Source organism: Vulpes vulpes, chromosome 1 (genome assembly GCF_048418805.1).
Source record: "Vulpes vulpes isolate BD-2025 chromosome 1, VulVul3, whole genome shotgun sequence".
NCBI lineage: Eukaryota > Metazoa > Chordata > Mammalia > Carnivora > Canidae > Vulpes > Vulpes vulpes.
Genome location: NC_132780.1, coordinates 9,503,913 through 9,516,488, shown reverse-complemented (window position 1 = coordinate 9,516,488; position 12,576 = coordinate 9,503,913). Strand labels below are relative to the sequence as shown.

General features: G+C 57.0%; 1 protein-coding gene across 7 annotated transcripts in view; it reads right to left on the bottom strand.

The window, feature by feature from the left end:
* Positions 1-12,576, bottom strand: part of SPTBN4 (spectrin beta, non-erythrocytic 4) — a 76,111-nt gene that overhangs the window by 1,088 nt on the left and 62,447 nt on the right. For all 7 annotated transcript variants that reach the window (XM_072752927.1, XM_072752931.1, XM_072752937.1 and 4 more), the window contains 13 exons: positions 12,175-12,453; positions 11,954-12,084; positions 10,929-11,133; positions 10,122-10,502; positions 9,057-9,301; positions 6,530-6,668; positions 6,351-6,435; positions 5,791-5,987; positions 4,552-5,192; positions 3,486-3,555; positions 2,614-2,906; positions 1,325-1,498; positions 1,134-1,176 (listed from right to left, as the gene is read on the bottom strand). In XM_072752927.1, coding sequence (XP_072609028.1) covers positions 1,134-1,176; positions 1,325-1,498; positions 2,614-2,906; positions 3,486-3,555; positions 4,552-5,192; positions 5,791-5,987; positions 6,351-6,435; positions 6,530-6,668; positions 9,057-9,301; positions 10,122-10,502; positions 10,929-11,133; positions 11,954-12,084; positions 12,175-12,453 — 2,883 coding nt within the window. The remainder of the gene's footprint in view (positions 1-1,133; positions 1,177-1,324; positions 1,499-2,613; positions 2,907-3,485; positions 3,556-4,551; positions 5,193-5,790; positions 5,988-6,350; positions 6,436-6,529; positions 6,669-9,056; positions 9,302-10,121; positions 10,503-10,928; positions 11,134-11,953; positions 12,085-12,174; positions 12,454-12,576) is intronic.

Sequence of the window (12,576 nt, the reverse complement as noted above, 5' to 3'; positions counted from 1 at the left end):
TCCGCATTTGGAAGAAGGGAGACTGAGCAGTAGATGACCCTGGAATCCGACTGCCCTCTGAACTTCAGTTTTCCAATCTATTAAATGGGTTAATAATAACCCAAACAGTTACATAGCCCTTAATACGTGCCAGGCTCCGTTCTAAGTGCTTCTGTGGATTAATTCTCTTAATCCTGTACAATAGCATTTTATCAAATTCCCACTATAGAGATAAACATAACAACCAATAACATCAGCAGAGATTTATAGAGCACTGATATTCGCCAGGTCATATATGTGGCTCTGTGTGTATCAACTTAATTCTCACAAGAACCCTAAAATGGAAAACTATTTTTATCCCCATTTTAAAAATAAGGAGGCAGGGAGAGAATACTCCCTGAGTATACTCCGGGGAATACTCCAGAGCCCTTTGTAAGAAGGAAGGAGATAACAAGTATTATTATTTTCAACATCTCTTTAAACCACCTCCATGCCCCTCCCACAAGTCAGCTGGTGTCCAGCCTTGTGTCCTCCCACCTGGGTCCCTGTCCTGGTTGCCTCCTGGCTCCACACCTCCCCTCTCCCCCTTCCCAACCTACCCTATTGACAAAAGATCTTTCTTATACATTGCTGTGACCCCCCCCCCCCCAATCTTGCTTAAAAGTCTGCCATGGATCCCCAGTGCCCTTAGGACAAACTCCAACCTCCTTCAAATGGCCCACAATGCTCTGAGATCTAGCCCCTGGAAACCTTTCTGGGACCTTTCCTCCTTGAACCCTCCACCAGCACAGTCAATGCTCTGCATTTCTGCACCTCTGGTTCTCTGCACTTGGCAGTTCTCTCTGCCTGAATCATTCCTTTTTAACTAACTTCCACCTCTTATCTTCCCAGTGTCATCTCTGCGGCCAAGGCAAGGAGGCTGGACTTTGTCCTGGAGCCTCCAGGCAGCCCTCCTGATCCCTGCCTCCCCCCCCCACCCCCAACCATAGGTTAGGGGTTTCCTCTAGGCTCTCACTGCTATTGGGCTTTCCCATCACAGCCTGGTGACTCTGGCTTGTGTTTCTGGCTCACAGCTCCATCACTCTGGGCCAGGAACCAGCAAGCCAAGGTAGTTCTTGAGGTCCGGATGGGGGAGAGAAAGGACCAGATCTCACCTCATCTTTAGCCTGAAGCAAAAACTCGCTGCCATCCTGGGTCCTGTAGAAGGGGAGACAGGACTTGGGGAATCTGGGGCAGGGGCCCGGCCCACCCATCTGCCAACTCTCCTCTGGGGGAAGCAGGGTATTGCTGGGAGGGGGAAGGTGGGCCTTGGATCCCTCCCTCTCTTGCCCATTTGGGGGCTCACTGGAGCTTGAAGACGTGCTTCTTTTTCTTGTAGTCACTAGCCACCTCGCTGGTGGCCTTGTGCAGGCTGAGCAGTGGCTCCCCGCCGTGTGTGCCCCCAGACGCCGGGCCCTTGGCGTCCTTGTAGAAGCCCAGCTCCCCCTTGCTGAGCACGCAGTACAGGCTCACCCACGACCTGGGGTGACGACACGGGGCTCAAGGCAGAGTTACAGCACTCTGCCTGGGAACTCTTCATGAATACCCTGAAAATGCCTGCCCCTTCCTTCCTCCGGGCCTTTGCTCTGCTTGGGTCCTATGTCCGGGGTCCTCTTCCTTATGGCTGTTTCTAGGCTGAGGGGAGAATCTAAGACTCTCAGTTCCAAGCCTGATGCTGGCCCCTGCTGGGGTTACCCTGCCACATCCCCTCCCACGCTGAATTTCCTGAAGGCAAGACTTAAGCTGTCTTCTCCATAAGCCTTTGCTCGGGCATGTTCCCTGGCACTCCTCCACCCACCATGGAATCCCCTGAAAGAATATATGGACTGGTCCACTGTCTGGAATGTGGCCAAAGCCTCAACGGAGGAGGAAGTCCCTCAAGAGTAAAATACACCAAAGGCGCCCCTTTATTAGCACCTTGGCCTCACCACAAGGAAGAAAGACTGCCTCAGGGCATAATCTCAACCTGTTCTGCCTCATTCTGTTGGTTGGCCAGCGCTTCCCTTTTTGACTCCACCTCTCCCTAGATTCTACCGTCCAACTGGACAATTAAGGTTTGGACTACCAAGAGTAAGCACATCACTATCTGGACCCCTAGTTGTGCCCCCCACCTCAGACCTCAGAGCAGTGTCTCCGCCCCTTTTTCAGACCTCTCCGCCCACCCCAGCCACGATGCGAAACTTCGAGGGTGGACCCACCCCATTCACTGGCTGGATGACCTCTCCAGGCTCCACCTCACAAGCCATTGGAACCCGGACCCCAAATCCAACTTGCTATGAGCGCTACTTGACTCTTGAATTGATCGCTATGAGTTTGGATCTCAGCTTATCTGCACTGGGAATATTTTCTTCGGCTCCGGCTCCCACCTAGGCCCCACCCCCTCGCCCAACCGACACGCTAAGTTCACGTCCCGTTCCTCCAGTTAGTAGGTTTGAGTTCTTGACATTAAGCCCCGCCCCTCTCCAGGCCCCGCCTACTCCCGCCACCCTCCGGATTCCCGGACGGTTAGTACCACCCCCCTCCTCAGCCCCGTCTATTCACTCATTGGACACTGAGCTTGGGACCCGCCTTCCAAAGCCCCGCCCACGCGCTCACCGGTTGGACGACTTGCGGTTAGCGTCGAGCTCGCGCTTGCGCAGCAGGAAGCCCTCGTGCTGCACTGTGTGAGTGGGCGGTGGCGGAGGCGCGGGGGCGGAGCCGCCCTGGGCCGGGGCGGAGCGCGAGCGCCGGCTTCCCCCGCCCTCACCACCCTCTCTGGGCCGCGGCCGCCGGCGCGGCTTGGGCCGGTCCCGCGCCCGCGGCCGGTCCGGCCGAGGTGTCCGCTCGGGCGGCTCAAGCCCGTTGGGCAGGCGGCCTGGGGGAAGCTCGCGAGGCTGAGGCAGCGACGGCTGTGTGAAGGGAGGGGGAAGAGGGGTGCTGTCCATGGGGGCGTGTGGGGGCCATCTGTCTGGGGGACTCACGGGTCGGGGGTGGGGGGTCCCATCTGTCTTGGAGGCGAGGACCGGAAGACCTCGGGGCTGGAGGCTTAACTCTTAGGGGCCCCATCGGTGTTGGGGGTGAGACTGTCAGGACTCCTGGGTTTGGAATCGCTCTGGATCTTGGGGAGGAAAGCCCTAGGCCTATGGAGGTGGGGGTGCAGGCAGGGTGTGTCCCAGCTGTCTGTAGGAGGAACCTGGGGCTTCTGTGTGTGCGCGGCTGTCTGTGAGGATATCTGAGACCCCACGACAGATGTGGGAAGTGTGTGTAGAGGGGGTAGGAGTCTCCTTAGGCTGGCGGCCTCATCTTTCTAAAGGTGAAATTTTCAGATTGTGGGAGGCACCTGGGGGCCCTCTCTATCATCCCCTGAGAAACTGCAGGGTTCAGATCCGGGGGAAGGAGGGCTAGGCATTGGTGTTTCTGGGTCCTGATTCCTGCTCCGAGGAGGGGGTTCCCCCCATACCGCCAACCGGTCCTAAGGCTCAACTTACCCCAACAGGGAGCCCTGGGCCTGCTTCTTTCTCCTGCAGCTGCTCCACAATGTCAGCCAGGGTGGCCTTCCTGGGAGGAGGGAGGCCGAAAGACCCAATGGAACTGGGATGCCCTCTCCCAGGGACCAGGCTGGTTGGCTGGAGGAGCCTCCACCTCTTAGCCTGAGGTGCCAGGCCCCTGTCCACTCTGCCTTTCTCAGATACTTGCCTTATACACCACGGGTACTTGGGACATGTCTGTTGAACGGAGGACAGAGCCTCCTCTTTGAGTTTTAACCAGAGGAAAATGCAAACTGGTGCCTTTAAGCCTTTGAACATTGTGTTGCCTTTTTTCTACTCATCCCCTGAGTTCCCAAGACTCCTGGACTTGCCCCATCCCTGCCCTGATCATTCTGGGTCATCACTATCCGGTGACAAGTCTGTTTCCCCCACCAGACTGCCATCTCCATGAAAGCAGGGCTGAGGCTGGTTTGGTCACTGCTCTCCCCAGCACAAACCACACGCTGACTGGGGACTCAGCAATTGTTCGTGATATATAAAATTAAAACGAAGATGTCATTGTCTCCAAAATGTATTTGGCCAAAGGCCTCTTTCTGGAGATGCTGCCGATTGGATCTATCTGCTCCTCACACTCTGGCTCACACAGGGGTCTGAAAGGCCTGGGTTCCAGGCCTACTTGATCCAAACTGAGTGACTTGCCCTCTCTGAGCCACAGGGGCCCTATCCACAAAAAGGAGATGATGGTAACCCCCCCAACCCCCATTTATCAGGCTGAAACTGTGATAAAGGGTCTTATGTCCTATTAGGGAGAATATCGTTCTACCACTAACGCAACAGAGAAACTAAGGTGCAAAGGCACAAAATCCCCACCCAGGCCACCTAGCTGTGGGACAATGAGCATCCCTCCTAACCTCTTTCAGCCTCAGCTTACCCCTCCACGAAACGGGTGCCAGGACAGTATCTTAAGCAGTCCTGAGCCCCGGAAGCCCCCCCCACTGGGCCTGTGTGGCTCCAAGAGCCCTTCGAGCCCGCCTTCCCTCACTCCCCAGGCACACTGGGGCCTCACCCCTTGGCCAGCTCTCCTCGGGTGGGCATCTCCTGCTCGCTGGACTCCTGTCTCTCCAACCGCCGCTCACGCCGCTCGCGCCGCCGCTCCATCTGCTCGTAGCGGCCCAGGGTGAGGCTATGCGCGGTCTCGTGCTCCGCTGACTCCTGCCGTTCGGGCCGTCGCCTCCGCGCAGCCTCCTCGGATTGATCCGCCGACTCCTGCCGCTCTGGTCGCCGCCTCCTGGGCAGCTCCTCCGCGCGATCCGCTGATTCCTGGCGCTCCGGCCTCGGCCGCACCTGCTCCGCCACCGCCGCGACCGCCGCCACCGCGGCGAGGGCCCCGGGGGTCTCCACCACATTCTCCGGTGCGGCCGGCGGGGCCGGGGGCTCCACCCTCCCCGGGATCTCCGGCAGCCGGTCGATGCGCGGCTGGAGGCGCTCGGGCTTGAGCTCCTGGCGCACGTACCCCACCCGGGTCCGCACCTCCGCCGACAGTGTGTCCGAGGCCCGGCGAGCCAGCGGCTCCAAGCCCCTGTCGTACCCCCCTGGCCGCAGGAGGGGCGCTGCCTTGGCCGCCAGTTCCGTGGGGTCTCCAAAGAACTTGCGCCCCAGCAGGGGGGTGGGGGGCTGCTTGCTCTGTTCAGCCTTGAGTTTCTCTATCTGGGAAGGGAGGGGCCAGGGTCAGGTAGGGGGTCTGGGGGGCTGGGGGTGGTCTGAACCCCGCCTCTGGGTTGTCGGCCGCCCCACGCCTCCCCACGCCTCCCCACGCAGTTTAGCAGTTTCTATTTTTGAAAAAGCAAGTTTGTGCAGGCCTGGGCCCATGCTTTTCCCTGCCGGGAACTTAATCCCTATTTTCCTTGGCAAACATTTAGTGTTAAGACTCGGCTAAATCATCACTTTCTCTAGCTGCCTTTCTGACCCCTGTAGCCTCCTTCCGGAATGTCCTCCCAACCCAGGACCTTAACACAATGGTCTCTCATTCTTCAAGTCTCAGATGGGCTCCGAACCCCCTAAGCCAGGACAAGTGCTTCTGGGCTCCCACAGCCCCTTGTGTTTCCCCCCCATCCCAGCCCTGGGCTGTCACTGTCAGGTGACAGGCTCTGTTCCCTCGTCCCCCGCTGGATTGGGAGTCCCATCAGGATCTGTGTCAGCTCTCACTCGACACAGTGCTGAGCACCAAGTCCTGGTGTCTGTCTCACATAGAGGGATGGCTGGTGGGGGTGGGGGGGGTGGCCCGGGCAGGGTGTGGGGTGCTGACCGTGGTCAGGCGCCGCAGGGAGCTGAACCTTTCTTCCCAGGCTGCGGCCGCTTTGCGGAAGGCCTCGTGTCTCCGGATAAGCTGCTCCACCTCATCCACGCTGCTGCCCAGCTCCCGGCTCTGCAGGAGCGGCTCTTGGGCTGTCAGCCAGGCATCGGCCACCACCGCCTCCTGGGCAAATTGGTGCACTTCCAGCACTGAGGGGAGACATTGGGGGTCAGAGGGATGGGGGCGCCTGTGGGGCCTTCACAGGGCACGGGCTGTTTTCTCTGACCCTCTACACCCTCTGGCTTCCTGTATCCCAGCCCTGACCACTCTGGGCTCTGCAAGAATGAGAGGGCCTGGGGGCCTCTCTGAGGGCACCAGCTTCTCCTCTAGGTGACTGCCAGCAGGGATTCAATGGCAAGGCAGTCCTCTTGTCCACCCTCCCAGGCCTTCATGTTGCTGGGCACCCATGAGTGGTGTCCAAAGCCTGCTGTGTCACCCTCTGGCCCTTTCCAAATGTGCCGGAGCAGGTCTCTGTGCCCTTGAGCCCCATGTGTGTCTGGGCCCCCACTCACTCTGCTGCAGCCATTCCCAATGGCGGTCCCACTTGTCTGACACCTCTTCCTTCCTGGTTCCCAGCTTGTCCAGTTGTGCCTGGATCTGGGAGTGGCAGATGGGTAGGAAAGGCGTCAAGGATGACTCCCACCACAATGGGCCTGGATGGTGGAGGGGGAGCCCCTGCACCCCTTCCCACCTCATCAGCCATGGCACTCTTGTTGAGCAGCAGAGAGCGCCCCAGCTCCTGGCAGGCTGTCAGCTCTGGCCCCCGTGCCTCCAGCTCAGTCTTCAGGCCCTGGTGGTAGTTCATGAGCACCTCCACTGATGACACGTCCCTACAGTGTTTGGGGCAGGGGGCAGGAATCTGAGTCTCAGGTAGCCTCCCCCAGCCCCCATGACAGATATGACTCCTGAGGAGCCTAAATCGCTGAGCATGTTGGGGCACCCACCTTCTCAGACCAGGTTCTGAGAGGCCAAGGCTCTTCACTCAGTGATTCCAACTTTTTCCAAGGGGTTAGAATATCACACTTTGATGATTCTAACCTCAGATTTCAAGGTCCATTTTCCTCCTGATTTTTTCCAGCTATGCTTCTGAAGGCTCCACTAGTCAGTGATCTGAACATTCTAAGTCTGTGCTATCCAAACGGTAGGTAGCCACTAGACATGGGTAAGCCATGGAGCCCTAGAAATGCGGCCAGTCTGAACTGAGATGTGTTGAAGTGTAAAGTACACACCATATTTTGAGGAGTGTAAAATATCTCAGTACTTTTATTTATTTTTTAATAATATTTTTAATTCTTTTTAAAGTAAACTCTACCCCCAGTGTGGGGCTTGAGCTCATGATCAAGAGTCACATGTTCTCCTGACTGAGCCAGCCCGGCCCCCCTCAATAATTCTTGTTGAAGTGATTATATTTGGGGTCTATGGGGTTACATAGAATGAATTACTAAGATTAATTTTCACTTCTTTGTATTTTTTTTGATGTGATTACAAGAAGATCTTAAATTCTATATGTGGCTCACATTCATAGCTTGCATTATATAACCATTGGACTGTTCTCAGCTATCATAGGTCTGAAACAAATCCCAAATTTCTGAAGGTCCCAACAGCAAGTATAGCTTTATAAGACTTAATATGTCCAAACTTTTCTTTCTTTCTTTTTTTTTTTTTGGTCCAAACTTATTTTTGAAGCTCCCACATTATAATGATGCCTACCTAAGACTTAGTGTATCTAGAATGATCTCTGATTCTCTATCTCCCAGAAATGCCTCCCCTGAAGTTCTCCACCTCAGTAAATTCACCCATCATTCATCCATAACTCCTCTTTTTTTTTTCTCTCTCAGCCCCCTGAAGCTAATGCAGTTACATTGGACATTTATAATTTTAAAACATACCCTGTGAAATGAGTGAAGCCTGAGACTGGGTTTTAAGAGAACTCAGCGAGGGGTGGGGGGGTAGTCAGGAAGTGTACAGACGAAACAGGATGGGCCAAATGTTGATGGGTGTCCACCCTCCACATGTGGGGTCCCTATACTGGTATTGCTACCTCTGTGTATATCTGAATTTTTCATAATAAAAAGATGTTAACTACTAAAATGAATCACTTCTTCCCATCTGTACAACCTCCACACTGGACCAAGCCACCCCCACCTCTCATCTGGATTATAGCAGCAGCCTCCTGGCTGGTCCACCTGTTTCTACCTTGCCCTCCATACTCTTTCCCACAACATCTGGGGTGATCTTCCGCCTCTCACCCACATCATTCACTCCATCCAGACATAATGATTGTCTACCTGTGCCTCTGACACACATAACCACAACCTACTGCAGGGTTTTTGCACTTGTTGATCCCTCCACCTGGAAAACCCTGCCCCGCAGTCTTTACCCACCTCACCATCACTTCACCTAGGTCTTCACACAAACATCCCATCCTCGGAGAGGCCTTGCCAGCCAACCCCTCGCCCCCTTCCCTTACTCTATTTGTCTTCAGAGCACTTACTGCTATCTGAAATAATAGTAGATGCTTTTCAATTTATGTGTTGCCTGTCTCCACCCTCAGAATGTAAGCTGCATCAGGGCAGCAGCTTGCCCTTGTTCACCATCCAGCGCCCGGTAAGCAGTTGACAAATGTTTGCTGGGCAAATGAACATAGGCAAGGCCTCACAGTCACAGAAATAATGCTGTGTGTCCACCACACTCGAAATCCCTGTCTTCCGGACACACCATTGGACTGTCTCCCAGCCTCGTTGGCAGACAGGTTGGGGCTACTGGGCGGAGGTTTAGTCCCTCAAAGTTCCCGTGTGATTTTTTCCTCCTCTGCAGCTGAATGTAACTCCCAGGGCTGAGTGATGGAAAGACCCTGGGTCCCAATCACCAAGACACAGGCTTCGGCTGGACCCTCACATCAGCAATAGATCAGTGCCCGCTACCCTCTGGGTTGAGCCGCTAATACAGTGCCACACATCGCTGTCCCTATCCTGGCTGTGGCCTACCCCATGCTGTGACCCTCCCACAACTGGGAAGGCCCGAAGGCAGGAGGATGCCCTGTGCTCTGAGTCGCCAAGGCCAGGCCTGACAAGGGGTCATAATACACATGAAGCTTTTAGTACAGTGCCTGCCACCCAGGTGTTGGCTGTTGTGATTTCCTATGGGAAGGGGACTCTGATGGGTTGGGGGTGGGCGCCCAGAAGCAGGTAGGAAGCCCGAGGTGGGATGAGGGGCACCTGGGCTTGTCAGCGGCCCCAATCTGGCTGGCGATGCCATCCATCCAGGAGAGCAGGTCCCGGGCCTGGCTGTGGAATCGCAGGGCGTCGGCCGTGGAGCTGACGTGCAGGCGGGCGTCCTCACAGGCAGCCAGCAGCTCTTTCCAGCCCTGTAGTACTTCCTGCTCCCGGCTGGCGATGGCCTCTGCGTGCTCACCCGCGTACACCGTCCGCAGCTGGGCCGCCCCTTCCTGTAGCTGCCGTACCTGAGGGGCATGCTAGCTCCAGCACCGGCCCTCCGTGGGGTCCCAGCCCTGCCCTCCTGCCCCCACCTGCTGGCTGGGTGCCAGGACCCTGCACCCTTGCAACCCCACAGCGGGGTCTCCCTCTTACCCACCACCTGATTTCTGGTTGACATGCCCACTTTCTGCCTGACTTCTAACAGTCATCTCTATGGTTCATATGAGGATGACTGTTCAGTTTCTACCTTCCACTGGACTGGTAGCCCAATTTCTCCAGTTGGCCATGTGAGCTCTATTAGGCCCACTGCTTCGTTTCCATCTGATTTCTCAGATCCGCCTCCCAATTCCTGTGAGCTCCACAGCCTGATTTCTGTTAGCTCTGTTGCCATGTCCATGAAATCCACCCCCATCGAATGTCTTTTCAGGAAAATCATACGATTTCCATCAGAGACCTGCTATCTAATTTCTATCTGCCCCGCAGCCAGATTTCTCAGAACCCTCTGAAATTTCTCTTAGGCTCTCCATCTGGATTTGGGTAAGATTCCCTTCACAGCCTCTAGGAGACCCCCTGCCCAGTCTCCACTGGAAACCTCGTCTCATCTCTTTTAGACACACTCTACCAGCGTTCTCAGGCACCGTCTGACTTCCAGGCACCATGCAGTCAGTGGGTTTTTACTTGCCCCCCTCATCTCCCTTCTCTCTGTTCTCTGGTCTGTTTTCACCTGTTCCACTGTCAAATCTCCACCTGCTCTACAGCCTGAGTTTTGCCTGCCCTGCTGCCCAACGCCCCTTGGCCACACTGTGCAGACCCTCCCACCTCCCCTCTTGGCCGCCGGCACCCCACCTGGGACACGAGGAGCTGCAGGTCATGCTCAAAGGCGCGCAGGGTCCGCTGCATGGAGCTGGCACTGGGTCTCGGCTCAGGCGGGGCGGTCAGGCGGGGCAGTCGCCTCCGCTTCTCCTCGATCTGTCCCTGAAGCTCTCGGGCATCGCTGAAGAACTTATGCAGCTCCCTGGAGGCAGCCAGCAGCTGGGCCCGAGTGCCCATAAGCTCCAGCAGCTCGGCCCAGGCCTCGTTCAGGCCGTCCTTCCACTCAGCCATGGTGGCCGCCGCCGTGTGGCCGCACTCAATCAGCTCATCCACCATCTGGTTCACGGCCGCCAGCCGCTCCCGCCCTGCGGTGCCCGTCTCATTGGCGAACTCTGAGAATTTCTCCTGCAACACCTGCCCCCGGGAACACGGCTTGAGCAAAGGTCCTGCACACACAAGCCCCGCCACCCCGGCCCACCATCTGTAGCAGGTAAGAGTAATGATCGTAACGACGATGATGATGATGATGATGATGATGACAGTCATGCTAAGAAAAATAGTATCTCACACTATGGAGCACTTACTCTGTAGCAATAACAGTAACAACAACAAGAAAAATAATCAGGTGACAGTAACTACCACTTCCTATGTTAGGCGCTGTGTGCGCGGAGTATTAACCTAAGTGCTTTACACTATGGCAATTCTTTGGGCGCACAAAAGAGTCAGGAGGTGGGGGCTATTTATTATCCTCATCTGACAGCTGGGGAAATTGAGGACCAGAGAGCCCTAGTAGCATACACAGGAGCCACAGGTATTGATGTTATTCCTAATGATGCTCACCGTGACGTGCTCAAAGTCCTGGCCAAGCTCAGGCGAGCCAGCCACCACCTCCTTCTCCGCAATCCAGTGCTCGAGCTCGTCCACCTGGCGGCTGAGCTGGTACAGCCAGTACTGCTGCTCCAGGCCCACCCTGCGCTCCTCACCCAGCTCCTTGAGGGCCACGTACAGACGGTCCACCTGCGACTGCCGACGGCTGATCTGCTCGCTGATGGAAGACAGCAAGGGGCAGGGATGGAGACTTCCAGGACAGAGCTGTGACCCCCTGCCATCCCATCTCAGGGCAAGGCTGAGTTTCCTCTGAACCTTCAGCCAGGGTAGCATCTGCTCAGATTCCTTCGTGGGGAGCCTCTCTTCCACAAGGCTTGGATTCAGTGAATCCAGTACTTGCATCCTAGCACTCAGTGAAAGCTTTGCTTCCCTAAGCTTCACAAGCTCACTGCTCCCACCTTCCCTCAGCCTCTCCATGGTCCCACTGCTTAACTCTCCAGGGACTGAGTGGGGCTCCTAACTCCCTACTTGAATCCCCAGCCAACCTATCTCACCTCCAGCTCTGGAGGACAGAGGCCTAGCCCTGTGCCCCCTCTCAGGTCTCACCCCTAGTCCAGGCCTCCCAGATGTGACCCCTACTTCTGGCCTCAGGGAGGCCCCATGCCTGGCCACCCAGGAGGTCTAGGGCTATCCCCAATCACGGCACTCCAAGCTTTTCTGTCCTTTCAGATGCTGCCCAGACACTGGGTGGGAAGAGGACCCTTCCTTGTCCTGACCTCTTCCTTCTCTCCTGGGCCTGAGACATCACCTCTCACCCCTATACTCAAATCCCAGTACCCCTGGATCACCCTCTTAACCATCCCTGGGGCACTGCCCTGCCACTTGGGGCTCCAACCATATGCTGAAATCCGAGGGCTCCAGCTCGTAGGCAGTGAGGGCCCCTCCCACCCTAAAGTCCAAGTGGAGCCCTATTGCAATTTCCAAAAGCGAAGTTTCAGATCCTTGTGAATCATTCCTTAAGAACGGGCCCCGCCCACCTGTCGGGGTGCCCCATCTCCAGCAGCGCCCGGCACTGGCGCGACAGCTGCGCAATGCTTTCCTCGTAGTTCTCCACGCCCTGCTCCAGCTGCAGGTGCTTCTTGAGCAGCTGCAGGGTGCTCTGTTCGTCCTGGGGGCACACGGCGCGGGCGATGAGGCTGCAGCGGCCGGCCCGGGCTCCAGCGCCCCCAGGCCCCCCGCACCCCCAGCCCGGGCGCACCTTGCCCTTGTCCTCACTCATCATGAGCAGCTCCTGCTCGCCCAGCCACGCCTCCACCTCGGCCACGTCGAAGTAGTACTGCTCCACCTGGAAGGCAGCGTCCAGCACCTGCTGCCGCCGCTCAGCCGCCTCCCGCAGCCCGGCCCAGGCGCCCTGCAGCTGCTCCTGGCCGCGGCGCACGGCCTCCGCCTCGGGGCTGCGCAGCGACGCCAGCGCGCCCGCGCGCTCCAGCACCTCCTCCAGCCGCGGCCCGTGCGCCTGGATCTCCCGCCGCAGGCCCTGGGGGCAGAGGTGGGGGCGTGGGTGGAGACGGGCACTGCCCGCACCCCGGGAGACTGGCACGGCCCACGGAGGGAATCAGAGACCCCCGCAGAGCGCCCCCCTTGCGCCAGGCACCCCCAG